The sequence below is a fragment of the Mangifera indica genome, chromosome 20, assembly GCF_011075055.1.
Source record: "Mangifera indica cultivar Alphonso chromosome 20, CATAS_Mindica_2.1, whole genome shotgun sequence".
In the NCBI taxonomy this organism is placed as follows: Eukaryota; Viridiplantae; Streptophyta; class Magnoliopsida; order Sapindales; family Anacardiaceae; genus Mangifera; species Mangifera indica.
Genome location: NC_058156.1, coordinates 8,558,934 through 8,580,321, shown reverse-complemented (window position 1 = coordinate 8,580,321; position 21,388 = coordinate 8,558,934). Strand labels below are relative to the sequence as shown.

General features: G+C 32.8%; 2 protein-coding genes across 4 annotated transcripts; both read right to left on the bottom strand.

Annotated features, from left to right (window-relative positions):
- Positions 1–1,985: 1,985 nt before the first annotated feature.
- Positions 1,986–3,964, bottom strand: LOC123204011 (peptidyl-prolyl cis-trans isomerase NIMA-interacting 4-like). 3 transcript variants are annotated; one of them, XM_044620535.1, is made up of 5 exons: positions 3,813–3,964; positions 2,970–3,132; positions 2,742–2,851; positions 2,363–2,505; positions 1,986–2,252 (listed from the first exon to the last, which is right to left on the bottom strand). In XM_044620535.1, exons 2-5 carry the CDS (start codon positions 3,106–3,108, stop codon positions 2,210–2,212), a joined length of 435 nt encoding a protein of 144 aa, XP_044476470.1. In that variant the 5' UTR covers positions 3,109–3,132; positions 3,813–3,964; the 3' UTR covers positions 1,986–2,209. The 3 variants fall into 3 exon arrangements, with proteins under 3 accessions (XP_044476470.1, XP_044476469.1, XP_044476471.1); XM_044620534.1 differs by having other exon boundaries at positions 2,970–3,110; positions 3,813–3,933; XM_044620536.1 differs by having other exon boundaries at positions 2,970–3,142; positions 3,813–3,916.
- A 1,267-nt stretch (positions 3,965–5,231) lies between these two features.
- Positions 5,232–21,048, bottom strand: LOC123204505 (dnaJ homolog subfamily C member 16-like). The gene is made up of 20 exons (XM_044621194.1): positions 20,796–21,048; positions 20,625–20,694; positions 20,487–20,529; positions 19,352–19,429; positions 19,181–19,265; positions 19,011–19,093; positions 18,856–18,913; positions 17,614–17,724; positions 16,919–16,976; positions 16,635–16,731; positions 15,385–15,420; positions 14,017–14,153; positions 13,670–13,740; positions 13,508–13,561; positions 12,082–12,224; positions 9,970–10,110; positions 7,608–7,838; positions 7,369–7,428; positions 6,295–6,558; positions 5,232–5,725 (listed from the first exon to the last, which is right to left on the bottom strand). Exons 1-20 carry the CDS (start codon positions 20,917–20,919, stop codon positions 5,597–5,599), a joined length of 2,073 nt encoding a protein of 690 aa, XP_044477129.1. The 5' UTR covers positions 20,920–21,048; the 3' UTR covers positions 5,232–5,596.
- Positions 21,049–21,388: the final 340 nt, after the last annotated feature.

Below are 21,388 nucleotides of genomic sequence, written 5' to 3'. Positions count from 1 at the left end.
TAGAAGCCCCACTTCAACATTGGCTACTGCCTTCTGCCAGTAAGAAGTTTGTGGCAAAAGCATCAGTTGCTTCTACCACAAGCAACTAAATATTTTTTTTTATTTTTAACATAATGTTGGTCACACTGGGTCAACCCATGGGCTTAATACTAAAGCCTTAAGCTTGACCTGACAGGCCCATAGGCCTAGTCTGACATACTACAATATCGAGCCTCAGTTTTGTATTTTCGATTGAGCCTTCATTTAGCCTAACCCAATTAACATGTCTACACATGGGCAATGTTACATGTAATGAGTATTCAAATGATGTGTTATTAAATTGAATGTTATTTAATCATATAATGACATATTATTTATTTATCTATTTGGTGCTTTCTCTCTCTCACCAACGGTCTCTTTCTCCCTGACAATCTTCGTTTGGAAAAGACCGCTAGAGGGAGAGAAGAGAGAGAGAGAGACAGCCAAAGGAAGAGAAAGTGACAGAAGGAAGAGGCTATCAGAGAAGGCACCGGAGGGAGTGGCCAAAGAATGAAAAATAAACCCTAAAGGGGAAATATTTTTTTTTGAAACTTGGTTTGGGAAAAATTGTTACTTTTTTGAGTTTAGAAAGACAAATGAGATAAAATTTTATTTTTTTAATATTATTAGTTAAATAATATTTTTTTTCCTAAAACTAATAGATTTTGTTACTTTTAACAGCTGATGAGTAGATATTTGAGTTTTTAAAACTTCACAAGTGAAAATTTTGGAATATTGATTAAAATAGTTATTTTGTTTGCCTTTTATACATATATAATTACTTTTTTTTTTATTATATAAATATAGTTATTTTTTAAGCTGATTTTATCTTTAAAAAAAGAAAGAAATTTGAAGTTGACTAGATGGGTTGACTAGACGGATTGGCCGACCAAACACCCGACCAATCAATTTTTTTAAAATAAATTGTGATCAACCTTCTTTTCATGTTTTCATCTCATTTCACCTCATATTTCAAAAAGCCAAAGGATTGCCCCAAGTGAACTCGTATTCAAATGCCATAAAATAATTTTAGTCATAGAGTTGAATAGTATTAGAAATCTTCTCGAAACCAAATTACTGTCACATCTAGGGATGGCAACGGGGAGGGGCGAGGAAGGGATATCAATCCCCATCCCCGGCCCGTCCCTTTTACGAAAATAACAAAGAATCTCCGTCCCCTCCCCACAAAGGAAAATCCCCTCCTCGTCCCCGCAGGAAAAAATCCCTTTCCCATCCCCTCCCCATCCTCGCAGGAAAAAATCTCCTCTCCATACCCGTAAATATAAATTTTAATTCCTTCCTATATTTTAATAAATAAAATAAAATAATACTTTTTCAAAATATCACTTGCTACAAGAGTTACAAAATATTCATTGTTATTTTAGTTCAAATACAAAGTTTTCACAAAATTTAACAATATGCAATAATCAATCTCTTCATTAGTAGCTCTTCATGTTGATATCATCATTAATTCTTTATGTTGGTATAAAACAACATTTTAAAAACTAACCTACAATAATCAATTTTAAAAGCAACTTACATAAGAAATACTAACGAATTTGTAATTAAAAATATTAAACTAATTAAAATTTACTAAAAATTATTATATTAATATATTAGATTTAGGGTAGGGGAGGGGGTGGGATGGGGTAGGGTGGGACGGGGACATATGTATCCCCGTCCCCAATTACGGAGATTTTTTTCATCCCCATCCCTGCCCTTTTCTCCGTTTTTATCGGAAAATCCCCTCCCCGTTAGGGTCGGGGCCCCTAAAGTCAGGTCCAAATTGTCATCCCTAGTCACATCTCCAGTCTCTCCTAATTTCCATTCCAAGACTGTTGGTTCCAAATGTAATGTAAGGATTGTCAAATCATATGTTTCAACGTGCAAAGTTTCCAATAAAGCCCTTGAAGTCTACTTTTTCCTGGTAACTTGCCTTGAGATACAGCAAACATCCATTTGCAATATTGTCCAAGAGGATGCAAATCCCAGATCAATTCATAGAAAGTTTTCAACAAAATGAGATGCAGACATTCTTGTCCTTGCTCAAGAAGAGATGGTACACATTGAGATTACAGAAAAGGAAATTCATGAGGATTCAACCATAATTGATGACCACATTAAGATTCAATATACAAATATATTATTTCCATCTCTACGTTCATGTTTACAATGCAGATTGCGGGCTCCATTAATTCTTCCTCCCTTCACACAAGATTATGTGGTATCCATGCCTGCATTGTAAGGTACAAATTAAATAACCTAGTGGATGCCATGGATATTAATGCTGGTCCACAAAATGTACCTAAAGTAAGTTTTAGTAACAAAAATTTCAAGAGCATACGTTGATTTGAAGGGTGCACTGGTAGCTCCAATTGGTGTGCTGAAGGCAACTTCCTGAAATGGGCCGGCCATTTTGCCACGTGGAAACCATCCAAGGTCTCCACCCTTCTTCCCAGATGGGCACTCTGAATATTCTGCAGCTATCTAAAAACAGGGAAAAAGGAAGAAAAAATATTCAATAAACACCCAAACTCAAAGCATTCTTAACTGTCACAAGTAAGTTTTCTTCTTTAAAAGCGCAAAAGTTATGCCATCGACCAATTAACGTGATAATTTAACTAAGATGGTCGTCACTAATACTCTTGCTTATGGTCTCTCAATCAAGATCGAATATATAGCCTCTTTAACACATAAGGAATGATATTTTCTATTTGATTCACCTTAGCAAACTCTGCTGGTGGAACCTTATCTCCATTGCTAAGCCAACCATCTTGCAGCTTCTTGTATGCTTCATTGATCTTCCCTTGTTTCTCACATAAGACATGCCTTGCTACAACAATAAAGGAGTCTCTTAGCAAAACCACATGAAGAAGGATGTGAAAAATGTGTGATAGAGAGTCGATGAATGAATGATAAGCTGCTCAAGAAGGCAAGCAAGAATTAGAAACCTTTGACATATGTGCAGGTGCCAAGCCCATCAGCTGACTTCCCACCTTTTCCTTTACCCTTTGAAGAATTTTCATCACCTCCTGCTGCCTGTTTCCCTTTACCCTTCCCTCCATCTTTTGGCTTAGAGTCCTTTCCCATCGCTTCAAAACCAAAATTATCAAACTGCAAAACACTAAGCGTAAAATATCATAGAAAGCCCAAAATCACAAATTCATCACAAATCAACAGAATTCTACAACTAGCATTTGCTTTAGCAAAAACAAAAACTAAAACAAGTACTTTTCATAATTTTCATAAATTTCATTCTCACAATTTAGTCAACTCCAAACTATTTCAATGCCCACCAACTTAAACCAAATTATCGAATTGATCACAACAGATTAGTAATCACACTTAAATGATATCAGCAATCAGACTCCCTTCAAAAGCACCAATACTAAGTTACAAAATCCAGATACAATCCTACAACATACCAAAAAACAAAAGCCAATAGCAACACTAGTTGTACATGTAAATCAAAGAAGATAACAAGAGTCTAGATTAAAATTGCAACAGTAAACACATAAACAAAATAGTCCAACATTTATACAATAAATACACTAACCTAATATATCCAGAAGCATTCCCAAACAAGCATCACCACAAATATCAATACTATCAGAATTTAACCAATACCCACAAACAGAAGCAAACAATTTGAGTATCTAACGCAATTACGAGTGCATAAAAAGTCGGAATTACAACTAATGAAACCAATATATTATAATACAATAAAAAGGAAATTATAATAAAACTATTGAACTCATAAAACAAATGCAACGATCAAAGCATGGATATGTCACCTGTAAAAATTTCAATCGAAAGTATTGAACGGGAGGTGAAAACCAGCAGGTGATTAGATAGTGTGTCAAGGCTTATAGTTAAAACTCGTTGAGAACTTGAGATACTTTCCCTAAAAAAATAAAATCTAGATGAGATTATCTTAAGTAAAATTACGAAATCACCCTTCCCGTGAGCATCGGGTCGGGTCACTCGGGTCCATAATAGATCATAAATAGCAATAGTTGAATTTAGCTTGGAACTAGGTTTCATCCCCTGAAAGTTTAAAGCAATGTCCGCCCAAACAGATACCAGCAGATAAAACTCTCGCGAATACTATATTATTATATAATTAAATATTATTTTTTTTAAATTTTTAAATTTTTTAATTATATAAAAATATATAATTATTTATGTATAAAATTATACAAATACTACTACTCTTATTTTATTTGCACTGTAATCTAAAATTAGGATTAAAAAATTGAGTATTAAATAAATATATATTTATATATATTATTATATTATTAGATATTAATTTAAAATTACTAAATCATATGATGATATATGTAAAATATATATTTATTTATGTATTTAATGTGATTATACATAGTTTTATTATAAAAAATTTTAACTCAAAAGAGGCAATATTAAGACGTTTTAATTTAAGTAAGAGTATTGGACTTTTTTATATACACAAATGATATATCATCATATAATTTAATATTAATTTATCTTTAATTCAAAATCATTTAATCACACAATACATCTATGTACCGAATTATATACTAAAAAATATGTACCCATTGTTTGGTTGAAAGTGAAATTATATGAATAAAGCTCTTCATATATTTTTATAAGAAACAATTGCCAAATTGATAGTAATGATATTGTAGATTGAAAATCTAATTTTTCATATCATGTATCAAATATTATATTGTATTGTATAATACAACTTTTAAAAAATAAAATAATAATAAAATAATAAAAAATTTAATTGACCCATTATGATTTTCAAAAATATCATAAATACTATTAAAAAATTTAAAATTTCTCATATACATCTTTACTATATCATTATTTTCTCTAAAAAATATATCGATTCATATCAATAATATGTATTTTATTATAAGATACGTAATGTATCGTATTAATTCGATACAACTCATTATACGAATCATTTTTTATTTGTATCATATCGTAAGATAGGTATCGTATATCGTATTATACTAATAACTATGATAATGATTTTCACTAGAATCATGCTCAAAATAAAATAATAAAACTATATATATCTATTTCTGATATATAATTTATGTATACAAATAATATATCATCATATGATTGAATAATTTTAAATTAAAGATAACACAACACTCAATCATATAATATTACATCATCTATATATAAAAATTATATATAAAAAATGAATACACATATCATTACTCTAAATAAAAAGAGGTTTAGCGGCCATTAGATAATCAGAAAAAGGTTGTAAAACGACACGGTCACCCAACTGCAGCACTCCACTTGACTTTAAATCTGACACTTCCTGTATAAACACTCACACTTTCTGTATTCCAAATCTATTTGAAATAGAAACCTTTAACCATATCTAGTTTCTAGCCTAAACATTCTAGACACAATTCCAACTTAAATAATACATAGAATTTGGTCTGTAAATAGTCTTAATGATTTTAATTTAACTACATCTAGTGTTTGTTGCTTCCAATTACAACTGTGGCCTTTCACTTTTATCTCCTTTTCAAGAATCTCCAGTACTATCTATTTTGCTAAGCAGTTTATACTACTCAGAATCAGAATCTGAAAGAAGGGCCTGGTATGCATCTTTCGGTTCCACGTCAGTTATGGAAGATGGCCGATCTTTCTTTGACAATTTCCTTGCCCGCTCTCTCTGTCGTTGTCTAGTTTCAACCTGAAATAATATAAAATTGTTTCTGAAGCAGTTCATTCATAAAAAAAAAAAAGAAATACAGAAAATAGTATACCAAGGATTATGTTAACTAGTATTAGTTTACACACAACATAAATTGTGTAGGACCAGAAACTAAAGGATAGCTAAAAGGAAATAGAGAAGCTATAACATTAAACCCTTCCGGGTAACTATAATCACGAATAAACAACGCTCAGTACCAGAAGACAGCTTTTTTAATTAAATAGCGCTAATAAACTAGCTTCAATGCAAATTAATGAATTGTTTTAACATGAAAGAATGAAAAACAATTAAATACTTCCAAGGAATAACTGGCAGCATGGTAAGCATCATCGATAATCTGCAACTCATTGAAGAACATACTATCAAACAAAGAGCTCAATAAGAGTATTTTCTCTCTTATTGATCTTTAGTTACAGCATATATTTATGTGTGTAATCATATACATAAATTAATGAAGGAATACGCTAGACAGTTTTTGCACAATATACTTGAGAAGTTTGCAAACCACTGGAGAGAATATTTTAATTTCTGAACCAGCCACTACTTACCTCAATACTCGATTCACTTGGTCGATCTGATTGCCTAGGACGAGCTGGTTGTTGACTCCTGACCAGCCAGATGGTACCAAAAGACATTAATGCCGCCAAAAGCAAGCTTGGACCTATTCTAGGATCCCCAACGTAACCAGAATATCCGGCTAGAATGTTGCGCATCCAGTGCTTCAGTCCAACGCTCTTAGAACGAATGCTTTGTGCACCTCTGGACCAGATAGGATCTGTGTCCTCAGGAACAAGTTCGGGAGTCTTCGCTCTCTGTATTGGATAGAGACAAAGAACTTTGAGTAATGAACAAAAGACTGCAAAGATAAGCATGAAAAATCTGTATCTTGGGTTTCAGCTATTAAGATAATGAAACAACATTAGAAACATTAGAAACCATAAGTTAATTACATAAAAAATGAACTGAACCATTCAGCTGATGAACTAAGGTTTAACGGCCCTGATTTGGTCGAAAGCACCTCAAATAGCAACGTAATGAACTAAAAGCAACATAAGGCAATGTTTAGAGTGTCACATTGCACTGAATTGTACAGAATAATATAACATTGTACTGTATATAAAATACAAGATAATTGTATGAAATATAACGAACTAAAAGCAACACAAGGCAATGTTTGGTGCATCACTAATATTTTTATTATTGTTATTTTAAATTAAAATGATCTATAAATTAAAGTGCAAGTTCAAGAAATTAATAGATATATTAAAATTATTAAAGTAAATTAAAATAATAGAACATGTCACTTAACCACCCCGTTATGTGGTCTTGACTAGTACAATATATGTGGATTAAACACTTGGACATTGCCTTCGCTTGTGCAGTGCAAAGTTTTCACCAAACAATGTATTGTATTATTTAATGCTATACACCACTTCTCATACAATAAAATTAACAATCCTGCACACCAAACATTGCATATTGTAAATGATCATTGGGAAGGGGGAGATGTGGAGCATTTTTGCTAACAACCATTAATTGCAATAATTTAATAACAGAATTCCATCATTTAAAGGAGAAACAACAAATGGATTAAAGTATTTGCAAAAGATGGCTCAACTTACATAGAATGGGAGATCTTTGGTGTCACCATCCTTAATTATTTCTGATGCCCATTTTAAAATCTGAAAAAAAAAAAAAATGGAGTACACCATTCAATCTATCCTCGATTATCCAACTGAGTGAAATTTATCTCAGTGAAAAATGAAAGATATTAGACACACTCACAAACTCAAGAGACAAGTGAATCAAAACTGCTGAAGTAAGCAATACAATAAATGATGACATTAAAGGAAGTTCATACCTCGGGAATTTCTTCTGAACCATTGTACCTCACTACGAGCTGTGCTGCAGGATCCACTTCCTCTTGTAATGCACTCCATATATTTTGCGGTTTTCTATCAACTTTGATATTCTCAGCAGTTGTATTTCTGTTGTAACGCACAATAATTATCCGAGGTATATCAGTCATATCCCTCCTTCGTCCACAGGTTTCAAAGATTGTCTCTGAGAAAAGGTAGAATGAACAATAACGCTGGAGAAAATTCAACAATATTAGTGGCTCGTGGGCCAATATATATTCACACTATAATTTGTATGCAATAAGTTAGCAATTTAATGAAGTTATTACAAAATCTCTAATGAATACAACATGGAGAAAAGTACCATCAATTGTCAACTTAGGTGCATTTAACCAATAAAAGTCTCAAACTACCTAAAAAGACTGGTTTTGGTTAGGCGTGAACGAGCCCCGGTACCTTGATGAAAAAGTAGGAATTGGAATTCCAATTCCTTAGATTTAGGAACTGGAACAGGAACATGTACAAACAGGTTCCTACCTAAAACCTCCCCAGTTGGTTCTAGTTTTAGGTCCTGTTACTGTTAACCCATAATTTTTTGCTGTTGTTCTAAATTTTCACAATGCTAGTGAGGCTTGACAGAAGAATCACAGACAAAATACTGGCAATAGTTTTCACAGTAACTGGACCTTTCCCACCTTCGGCTGATCCAAACTCTTTACCACAAGCTCTCTGAATGGCCCTATCTTTACCAATAAAAGAAAAGCCAAAGCACCCTCAACAAAAAGAACCAAAAACAACAACTATATCATCTTTGCTTCTGCCAAAAACTTTCCCTAGCTAGCAACTGTTAAAAATTTCTTGAACCTTCTGTCAACGTGTATTACACTTTACAAGAATAACTGACAACACTGAAAAGAAAATAATCAAACTGTAGTGTTTTAAGCTTACAGATCCATAGAAGTTATTTATGTTAACCCCTTGGGTTCTTTATATGAGACCAGTAACTACTAACAATAACTGAAATAGCTCTATTGGATAACACAAATAAAAGGAGTTCAGAAAATTATTGTATTTCTTTTTTGAAAAAAAAAAAGCTAGGATATTGAAAGGAAAATAAAAAAACACTGATTTCCTGGAGTGACAATAGTTAAAACCTCTACAACCTTCTTCTCTAGTTGATCTCACATGGCAGCAAGGTCCAAGCATCTCGGAGTGATGAAATCGGTGAGATCCACCCAAATCTGAATTTGCTCCAGTGTTGCGGGTGAGAGCAGCGGGGGCAAGGAACAAAGTTGGTGATTGTTGGTAGTAGGGGGAGAGTGATTCTGGGTACAGTAGAAGTCATACAGGTGGGAAAGGAGAGAAGCCTTTATTTTAACTTTGGCGAGGGCGAGATCAACAACCTTCTGTTGACGGAAAGCAGCAATTGCAGCCGCGGCTCTGTTGACACCTTTTCTCCAACTGGGTGCCATCAGAGGCTCAAAAAAGTGAGTATTTAGTAGCCATCAGAGGCTTTGCCAACACCTTTTCTCCAATAGTGTCTAGGATTATCTAGGTACAATTTGGCTATAAAAGAAGCAGTCATTGAAATGCAGCAATCAATGGAAATTGCAGGGCTGGTGTTAGTTTCTAAAGAAAATTGAAGGGGAAAGGAGTACAAGGGAATCTTGCAAATGCTAGCTTGGAAAGCGTCGTTGGGTAGTCTAGTAGGCAACCGACTGCATTTTTTGTTTCTACAGAAATGAATGTTTGTTTTGCTTGTTTGTTTGTTTACCGGAAAGAAAATGTTTGTGTTTGTTTTGCTAGATTTTTGTTTGTTAGGGAAAAATAAGAGAAAATGTTTGTTTTCTTGTTAACTAATAATAAAAACAACATAAAACGACATCGTTTTGTTGAATAAATAATTAAATAAATGAGTATCGGATCGGGTACCTAACCTGGTACCATAATATGGTCTCAAATTTGGTTCCTTGGTAGATTCTAGTTCTTTAGGGGGTGGAACCAAAACCAGTGGGGTCCACAGTTGGAACTGGACCCTACCTAGGGTAAGCCGCTTTTGGGTAGGAATTGGAACTGAGTAGGGTACCCAACAATTCTACTTCTGGATTAGGTATTTTGCTCACCACTAGTTTTGGTAGAGTTGCTAAGATGGTTTAGTTCCACCTCATTATACCCTAATTTCTTAAACAGATGAAACATGACATGTAATTATGTGTGATCAAACAAAAGTAATCAAAAGCACAACCTTTCATTTTCATCCAATAAATTTGGTTCATTCACACCAATCAATATCATCAACTTGCCTGGAAACAAACAAAACACTAAGATATATAAACAAAGAAAAGGTGGGATGATAAAACTCACTTCTTGAGCTTCCCCATCAAGCCAAGCAAAAGTCAGTCGCTTGTTTCCGAATGCACTTATCAATGGAGCTAAAGATTGATCAGTCTCAGCTGTATCTGATCCACCAACACTTGATAAGATTTCTTGAACCCTGCGCATGGTCTACAAACTTTTGTAATTACCCCCATATTTTAAACCAAAAAATTTTATGGAATTCCACACACACATTAGTTGTATTAAAAAAAATCTGAAACAAGTATCCCAAAGTGACATAGCATTATAATGAGTGTATATATGATCTTTTATTTTCCGTATTATCTATTTCATTAAGTACACACCCCCCACCCCACGTCTCCCTACCAACTCTCCGATTCCTAACCCAAAATTTTGCCAATATTGCGGGGTATTATTAGGAACCTCTTAAAAAACAAATATTTTAATATAAACAGTGCTAATACTAGCAACAAGAGTTGTTAGCACTTCCTATAGTCTCTCGATCAACCAAAGGTTATCTTAAAATCAAAGACAATATTTTTTTTCTTCTCTTTCTCAATCCAACCACTCATATTTATTTTTTCAATATCCTAATTTTCAAGTTTACATATCATTCTAATCAAAAATACTATCCTAATCAAATATATTATCTTCTAATCAAAATTATTATACTAAAATCAACTATATTATCCTAATCAAATATATTCTTAATTAATAAATTATTATTATCTAATCTAACATTACTTGCCTTTTGAAAACCATCTTTTCCTCAAGGAGAATATATTGGAAAGTCTCTTTTTTTTTTTTTTTTCGTTTTAATCCAACAAACCCAAATTTTTTTCTTCATATTTACATTTTTTCCTACCCAATTTGAAAAAGCCCCTCATATTTTTCAATTATTTCAATTGCCACAAGTGATGGGAAAAGACAATCCAGCACTTTATCTTTTTCAAGGTTGTCTTCGTCGATCTTGGCCTACAAAGTCTCCTTCAACATCTCATTTTTTTCCTTCTTTCTATTTCACTTTTTTCTTCATTCATTGTCTGTTTTGTCACTGTCACCAACTGAAGCATATCAATAGGTGAACAAATAGATTCTAGCAAACAGAACTCGTTGGAATTTGTTAATTGAACCTCCAAATCTGCTAATTCCCCCTCTTGGTCACCCTATTCAACCAATTGTACCCCAAAATTTGCCAACTCCCTTTCTTGGTCTATCATCAACTTAATAACTTCATTAAAACTAGCCGATTTTTAGTAGGAATCTGTCGATTTACAATTTTGAGCCACTAGCACGTTCGAAGTTACCAAATCCACTTCTTTCTTCTCTTGCTCCTCATCACTCATGATCAAGATGTTGTCCTCATCCATCAGAAAGACCACCAAAAACTTGAATTTAAAGTCATGATTTAGTCCATATTCGCTCCAAAATCAAAGACAAATCCTTTTCTCTCACGTAGTTTTAGCATCTATTACCATGAGTCACTAGACCAACAAACATCTTCCACTCATCCTTCACAAAATTGAGTTTGCCCATCTCAAAATCACAACTCTATACCAAGGAATATCTTAAAGTTTCTTTCCTAGGAACGGTTTTTCTTTCCTAGTTTCTTGTTAGTTATGATAGGAGATTTCCAAACCCTAGAAGGCATGATGGAACAAAAGTTTCTTTGTTATCTTGTAAGTTGCAATAATCCACTTTCTATGTTTGATCTTTTACTTAGTCATGGGCGTATATTTCATCACCCTGTCACCACCACAACTCACTTTTGTTTTACAGTTTAGTGTTCCCTAGGTCCCATTATGAGCATCTTAAATCTTTTTTTATTTTTTTTGTTTGTTTTTATCAGAAGCTCTATATCTACAGACAAAATACTTAACCTTTTTTTACATAGTTTTCTCACTACAGAAGTGAGTACCTAGAAAATAATATGGAAACTTCAAGACCTAACTGCATTCTTACCTTCCTCACAAGTATAGGAGCAAAATTGAGTTACAACTTTCATTAAAGAGTAGTAAGACGAAAAGCTGCTATGAAACCACGAAGGATATTGGGCAAACTACATATTTCACAAATATTCTAAGACCAACATATGCCTATGAGAATGCCTTGGAGCAAAATCCAGGCAAAAATACTTACTTCACGCATTTTGTTTAGTTCTTGACTTTGCCTTCCTGCAAGAATGATACAATACCAGATCTTGGTATCACTTCCAGCACGAGAATAACCCCGGGCATCACACCCAAGTTCCATTGATGTTGAACTCCTTAACTGAGGAAGCTCTGAGAAGAGGTGTAACCGAATAAATATAGGTCATTCAAAATATGAAAATTTTTATTTAATAATTGGTTCAATATATACATATGCTAAATTATTTTTGTTTCAAAAGTCATTTAAGGAAAAAAATGTCTAATCAAGATTGGAAGTTGAAAGAGCCCCGGATTAAAGAATTTTTAAACTGGGATTATACAAGACCAGGATCACATCAACAAACTCACACACTCAGATAGAGGTAACAAAATATTCCCAAACAGAAGCAGAGCTATGGCACCCCAGGCCCCACAAAATTCTTTAAAATTTGTACAGGAAAATAACCATTTAGCCCCTACAAACATGGTTTTTCTTATTGTGGCCACCCCTAGTTTTTGAAGGTAACAATATAGCCCCAATAAATGTGGCTCTCTGAAAATATTCATTTTAGATAACACTTGGCCCCCTCAGAAAATATTTTCTATCTCTGCCCCCATTCCCAAATCCCAACCACTCACCCATACCCCAACTTGGCCTACTGGTTAATGGATAAGCAAGGTTTGAATATGATCTAAGCAAACTGGTGATTTTCATTTCTTTCATGGTAATCTATCCTTACCAGCAACAAAGCAGATATAAAGTGAACGGCAGATTGAACATTTTCCCATTCTACAATTTTTTGTTCTTCACATTCATTATAATTTTAAAAGTTACTTTTCATAGCTAATTTTGGTCTGGTTTCATCTTGAACGTTTGAACCAATTTGAATGAATAAACAAGATATAGTGGGTCAACTATAAGTTTTCCAGTCTTGTCACAGACTTAAAATAACAGGAAAACTTGATTTCAGCATTTCAGAATTCAAGGGGATGAGAAGAGCCAACTATTTGCCATCATTTGAGTACTACAAGAAACCAAGTAGTTCCATCCACATATTAAGAGAAATCATGCAAAGAAAAAACTAGATATAAAAAATTAATTCTGGTTACACCTTCACTGATTATTACTATAATCTGTAAAGATTTAATGAGTGAACTATGGAGGTGCAATAAAATGTCCAAGCATCAGTTGGCAATCAACCCTTCATTGTGACTTTTATGCATCAGTTTCTTAACAAAGTTGCATTGATGAGTGGATTAAAAGAAATTAGAACACTCTCCCAGACACTGGGATTCTTAAGAGTTGTCAAATAGTCAATGGAAAAAAAAAAAAGGAAAAAAATCCATATTCAAATAAAGCCTTTAAAAGATAAAAAATTAATGGTCCCAATGACACAAGTAAAATTAGGCTAACACATCAAAATCATTTTTAATACCTTGCTCTTTATGTTGTTCCATGACTTCGGAAAACCGTGAATTATTAAATGACCCTGCAACATTATACACACAACTTAGCTTTTTCATAGAGCAAATTAATCATATCAAAAGTTCTCTAGCCACCAAAGGCATGTAAAGTGAATAGAGAATGAGTAACATGCCATGGTACACAATAGGTTTGACACCCGGATCTTTCAAGAATACAATAGCAGGTGCAGAATCCACCTCAAACCTGTCATCATTTATTAAAACTCAGTTACTTCGTCTAATGCAGAAGGAACTAATAAAATACCATTACTCTCACAAGTTCCAACTCAAGCCATAACAGATGTGTCATTGAAATTTGTTACAAAATTATACAGGCAAATATGTAAGTGATGAAATAAGCTGTATTTTAGGGACAAATTACTCCAATTCAGGTTCCTCAAAAATATGTTGAAGAAAACAGTTTCTTTCATGTAAATAATGCATACTATGATATCACTAATAAGAAAGCATATCCACATACGTGTTCCACCAAAGGGCAGCTTCCTCCTCTTGCCATAGTATGAAGGCAAAAGAGGCATAAGCCCGATAATCCTTGGAAATTTGCCGAACAAATGGAGTTGCACGCTCACCAGTTTTGGAGAATAAAATTACCTTTACCTACAGGAAAAAAAGCATGAAAGCATCAAGAACTACAAGATATCACCATGTTGCATATGAAAATCAAAGCATAACTTGGAAACTAGAATGTCGCAAAAGAGAATACTATTTTCTTTTTATAAGAAGGAACTGCACAACTAAAGAAATCAGCATTGCCAAATATCAGTCCAACTTATAAGACAAAAATCCAAGGATTTTGAAAGAATAAACTCTTCACATAACAATTATGTTGCATATCCATTCTTGGGCAATACAGCATACACTTACTGATGACTCTAGGATGAAACACAAGCTTATGAATTGGGCAAAGAAAATATATTTAATTTTACATATATAAGTTGCTAATTTTGATCATAAGAACGGTAACTTAATATTTCCATAAAGCATCATTACCTAAGAACTTCATTTACAAGTTCCCCAAGAAATGATATCAAAGGTTTTCACATCCTCCTTCACCCACCCCCAAAATAATAATAATAATAATAATAACCACCTAAGTTATGTCCAACAAAAGTCCCCTTTTTACTTGTGTAGTTCAAAACCAAAAGGTGGTGGCAATATAAGGATTCTACCAGGACAAACACGATAAAGTAAGCAACAAAATTTCAGAAATAATACAAAATATAAATTTATCATGAATTAACAATTGGCAAATTTGCAACTAGCAGCTCTCTTATCTTCATTTGTAATTTGTAATTCATAGTCAATTTAATACTTTAACAAGCAGTATCAATTTTAAAATGTCAGTTGCTAACCTCTGTATAGCCCCAAATTAGAAATGAATTTGGTTCAATATGACCCACAAAAAACAATATAAAGATTAAGTTAATCCAAAATCCATTACTCTAACATCTTCAGGATTCAGACTGCAATAAATGAACACCATTAACTAAGCTGGTTGGGTCCACAAGAAAACAAATTAGACCCATCTCTCATTTCACAAAATGCTGAACAACTCTGATCAACTATGCACAAAAGACACGTTAAAGTCATTCCGTTAGGACTAATGTTTATCACATTCTTATTTCAATAGCTGTGACAACCACAAGATGTAAACAGAAATCTTAACTGACTATTCCTAAAATATCAATCCAATATAATCAGCCAGGAAGCTGATGACATCCTCATAAAGTGGCTTCATGATGCAGATATGGCCTAACAACCACATTGCGAGAACAAAACAAATAAAATCATGAAAATAGCATTTATGCATATGAAAAAAGGAACATACCTTATGAGGTGCAGTTTTTGCTAGAAAATCTTTTCCCTGAATTTAATGCATAACTCCAAGTTATCATAAACAGAGAGGAAAAATAAGATAAAAGAAAGATAAAAAATATCTGCATAAGGCAGGCTGAGCAAATAACATCTATCAAACACACAATACGAAACAAAAGTCAAACTAAAAGCTACTTGTGATTATGTATTGATTTCTCATCTATTTGTTATAAATTCAGCAAACAAAATATTTTTTTTCTTTTTACCTTTGACAAGTGAGACAACCCTCCACCACCACTTTAAACCCTTAAAAGAAGAGTGACAACCATCCATTTTATAAGAAACTATAAAGTTTGTATTTAAATAACAGAAAAACAAAAAAGGAAATATAACTGGAGGCCCAGTGTCCACAGAGAATCATAAAAGAGAAAAGGGAAACAATTCAATATGAATTCTAGCTAGTAATCATTATGCCATGAACAGAAAATCCAAAGAACTACAGAAAATCTACCCGAAACCTCTCCATTTCAGATAAAATTTTAAAAAAAAGAAAGATAAAAGATAAATCTTGAAATTCCTACAAAACTGAAGCCTGAAGGTAATGAAAAAAATGAACTCTGTCCCACAACTCACTACTTTTTCTTCCTTTCTTTAGACAAAACAAAAATAAATTAATGGAAGACCTGGCTTCGTAATGCAAAAAAGTACGATATTGTTTCAGTAGGTACTATCAGTAACATATTAAATTAAATATTAGGTTCACCTAATTAGAAAATTTATTCTACCATAAATGGTAAAAAACTCTTTCTCCAAAGTTCATGTAGGAAAGTCTAACAAATTTTTTCCATGCAGCTTAGCTTTACATGAATTTTGTTTTCAGTAATGAAACACTTCAGTTGCAGTATATTCACAAAGTTACATAAAAACCGAGGACAATCAAAAAATAATACATGGCCTCCACAACCTAAATAGTACTTTATTTGTGCATACAGCTAGATCCAAGTACAATGTAGAGAAATTAAATTCCAAAGCTCAAATACCAATTTGTCATTGAGGATAGCTTAAAGAAGTTTGTATTTTTTATATATGATGCACAGAAAGCCATTCATACAAAAAGCACTAACCATCAATAATCAATTAATGGTTTCACTTTATCACAGATTAAAACAGTTTCACTCCAGAAGATTTATGTAATGTTTAGGATGTCAAGATAAACTTTTCTTATGAATAAAAGAAGGAGTTACAGGAGTTAATACTAATTACCAGTGACTCCTTTGTATAGTAGAAAATTCGAGGTAAATTTAATACAGTTGTTGCAAACCAATCAGCAACTGCATCCACAGAGAGTTCTCCATCAAACCTGACAGCAATGATCATTTTAGATACTATTTTACTATGACATTAAGAAAGATATGTGACTCATTGGAGTTAGAAAGCACATATGGTATATGAAACTTAATATAAAGCTGTCCTCAACATACTTTAAATATAGAAGATTGTGATTTCTTACTTTCTTTTTTAATTAAAAAAACTAACCGGGTACTTACCTAATTATACAATCAGCAGTTTTACACCCTGTTGGAAATGCAATGAATGAAGGAAGACCTGCACGCATTCGCTACAATTTTAAGCCAGAATTTATCATAACTTGCCACAATGAAAAAATAAAGCAGAGAGTTGCTGATAAAATCAAGAAAAAAATTAACTTCCAGATTGAAAATCCATCATTTAATTCCTTCAACTATTTGGCTACTTCAAAGTGCTACATCAATGACTTACAGCCAGAGAAGGCAAGCAAATTAAGTTCTAGTGCTCCTTTTCTTTTTCTAGTTATCAAAGCAAGACATGAGAGGACAACGGAACATTTGAATTATAGTATATTTTCTAAAAACCAACAGAAAAACTGGCAAGGATTCCATATACAAGTGTCAAACTAGAGGCTTGTGCATGAATCCACTTGCAATAAAGTGAGAAAATGCCATTTTCCAACTGAACCATAAGCTTGTAAAAAATATTTAAATATTATCAAATCACTATAACTGATTTTATATAAACCCATGTGTATCAAAGTAGTTAAATATTCTTACATCTTAAGGAGCTTTGGACAGAATTTGCAGATGCCTAAAGCTTGCAATCTAAGGGAAACTTAAACTTTGCTTAATAATTGTTTTCTATACAGCTGCCATAGAAATATTCCCTTCTTCTCATAAACCAAGGTAAGTTGAGTAGATACAGCACTTACCTCTTCTAAAGTAAAATTGTCCAGTTGGCTTTCTCTCGGCAAGGTATGTGGCAAGTTGAACCTCAGCGAGTTCCACCATACCAGTATTTGCAATACCGTCCATTAAGGCAGCTGAATGCAGACAGAGGGAAATATATTATCAACATCTCAGAATAATAATCATGCCTCATTCAGTGATAACATTTGCAGTCTTAATTAACAAACAAAAAGCATCCAAGTGATGCATAAAAAATCTATAACACTGAAGTGTCCCAACTTAACCTATATTTCTAACCCTTTTTAAAAATGAATAGAAAAATAATTAAAAAATAAAAATTCAGGTGCATCAGGAACATAATGCAGCCAAAACACACCTACATGGCAAACAAGTCTGTTTGATTACCTTTTTTCTGGTTATATACTTCATTCAAGAGATGCGAAAATAAATTAGAATTCATGCTTCTACTAACTTTTGCTTCGTGTAATAGGAAAACAGATATAAACAAGACTCCAAATGATCAATACTTGCAGAAGAATATTAACTCACTTTAATAATAGGAAATTAGGGAAGTGTATATTTAAATATATAACTTTCACAATATTGTATACCATACTTAGAATTTAACCTTAAACAATCAAGAGACTCCTTGCTAAGGTATAGAAGTATATCATATAATTAACACAATAGACATACAGAGGTTTTCACCATCTTGTTATAACTGTTTCTACTCAAAACTAAACATAAAAAATTTTGCGTTATGTAGAATGATCCCTTTCTTTTAAAAAAAAAAAAAGATACATCACGTACAAATTTAAGGAAATTATATCAAGTAAAAATTTAAATGGTTCAAAACTTAGTAAACCCCATGCAACACAGATGTAAAGAGGTCACAATTCCAACGCACATTCAGTCTTGTGTAAATGAAATAGCCAAGTATACATATCAGCAAATTACAGTATTTATGAATACATCTCCTTGTCTTTAGTCCAGGAAAAGAAGACTTTGTATTCCAAAGAAACGAACAAAAATTGCAGAGCTCAAGCCTTTTTGTTGAAGAAAAAGGTGTCAATGGGCTTCTTTATTCATCAGCAGCCAAGTTTAATTTGATTTAATGCTTCTAATTGAGTTAGTTGTTATGGTCCAAAGGTCCACTTTTGTCCTCATTATTGAAAGTGACAATTAAGCAGCCAAATAATATGAACAACAGACTAAGAACAAAATTTGACTTCCAAACTTAAGATCCATCACCAAATGATGATTACCAATTCGTTTCCAAGCATTAGAAAATTGAGCGCAACGATAGCTCCCATCTGAATAAACCTGAATCCATTAATATTCACGTTAAATATATTACTAAAATGATAATTGCTTGACAGGTATTGGAAAATCGAGCACAACATATCCATAGTGTTCTCACCTGAATTAGCCATGGCTTACTATCTTTAAATATAGACGGAAAATCCTTCGATGTAATAACATTAAAGGCATAATCATTGTAATCTGATAGAAAGATACGTTTTATTATATTATAAGTTTTGAAACATTCCCAAATTAAAAATAAAAGGAAAAATGGACATTTTTACTAACCAGAAGCGGAAGCATTAAGTAACGGAAGGTCTATATGTGAGAAACTATCCCCACCATGTTGTTCTTTGACCTCAGTAAGAACATGCTATGAACAAGAAGTCAAGTAAATAAATTAAACAAATGTAATCATAATAAACAGGTCATCATAAGAAACAAGAAATATCTACATACTAGTTGCTCATCAATTCCATATATGTCATAGTCCCTCTTCCATGAAGGATAGGTCAGAAGCTCGTAAGCATAGCGAATCTGCAAGGGAAACCATAAATTAACAAACAGCATTACTCCAAAAACATAACAAAAGGCTCCTTCCTGCAACAAACCTCATTCAACAAAGATGGCAAAACAAAAATCAAATCACCGTGGTCCATTGTTTGCACACTGAAGCCAAAGTCCCAATAAGCATATAAAAGTTAAGTAATAATAGAGTAGTTGCAAATATAAGCAAAGAAAGCGCACATGATATTCTTTTCGTTTCTCATTGAGTTTACAATTCCCCAATTTATTATCAACTTACCCCACCAGAGTGTCAATGTTGTGGTAAATTAATCTTTTAGGGCTATGCTACAAATGACAATGTAACAACAACAAACTGGCTTCTTTATTTTCTTATGCATAATATAATTGTCCTTATTGCCCATGATAAATTTTTCAGCGATGACTTTTAAAAAGATGGAATTCAGATTTAATTACTTTCTGAAACGCTTACTAAATTCATTAATTGCAAAGATCCAAGCCATCGTACCATGACAGAGTGCAAATAATCATATTGGCAAATTTGAAACTCATTTACCCACTTGATACATTTGCACTCAAATATCGGCTGGAAACTTGAAATACAAATTTAAATCAACTAGTGCCAACTTTAGTGCCCAAGCATCATCAATTGCAACTTCACTTGTGGTATTTCCATGGAGTGAAGGTAACTCCATGGAAAGAGGATATTCAAAACTGATAAGAGTATATGATTCCTTAAATGTAACAGACACAGAGCAGAATCTTAACTTTAAAAAACTACAAAAGTAGAAGTTGGCCTACAACCTCGTTAATTTGGACAAGAGACACTACTAAAACAGAGAAACACAATCATGGTTTGAACAAAAACTAACATGCAAGTTGTGAAAAATCCAGTCTACCAAATAAAAAACAACCTCTATTTAATACCTCAACCTAAAACAACATGACAGTCTTCTGATATCAATATTTAAAAAACAATTAGGAGCAGCCGCCTATAATGCAATCACCCTTTTATCTATCTAGAAAAAGCAAAAAATGAATAAAATAAGTAAAAATACAATTCACTAACCTTCAAAAAATCAGCAGTACTTGGAACTTCCTCACCCGAATTCCTGAAACAATCAATTATAAACAAAATTCAATAAAAATAATAAATAAAATGAACTACAACTTTAATTTTAAAAAAAAAAAAAAACAACTAGACTACCACTTAGAGGATAACTTCTCGTACGCGTCTTTCACTTCTCCAACAGAGCTGTACCGTTTTATTCCCAAAACTAAAATTCGAATAAACAAAAGTCACATAAATAATTAACAAATGAGTAAAAAAACAACTATACTTATAAATGCACTCGCGTAGGTATTAATAGCGACGGACCTTCGTAATGAGAAGAAGGAAAGGCGCGAGGAAGAACGACAAGCTGATAATAAAGACCGAGAAGGAAGAGAGCGAGAGGCACCGCGTAGGCTTTGACCGTTGACGCCATTGCAGGGCGAGCCATGGTGAAACGGCGAATCGATCACACTCTGAGAGTTTCGAGGAAACGAAAAGGGTAAAATTAATTAATTAGTATTAATAATTAGTTTGAGTTATTAGCCTTAATTAATTACTTTACCGGGATGATTTTGTTTTGATTTCCGTATCGTTTTCTTTCCTTAAGAACGGTGATTACAGTGTAAGCTGCAAAATATTAATAAAATATTTTTAAATAATATTATATTTTTTGCCATTATATATATAGTCTTTTTTTTTTTTTTTCCATTACATATTCATAACTTATCATATAAAATATTTAAAATATTCTTATATTTTATACTCACCCAATCAAACATAAATTACTCAATTAACACATAAAACTCTCGCTAACCTAACTAAGATTGAGATATGAGATAAAAATATAAAATTTTATGACAACTTTAATAATAGAAAAGTAGATCGATTGGTCAAATACCCAGTCGATCAATTTATTT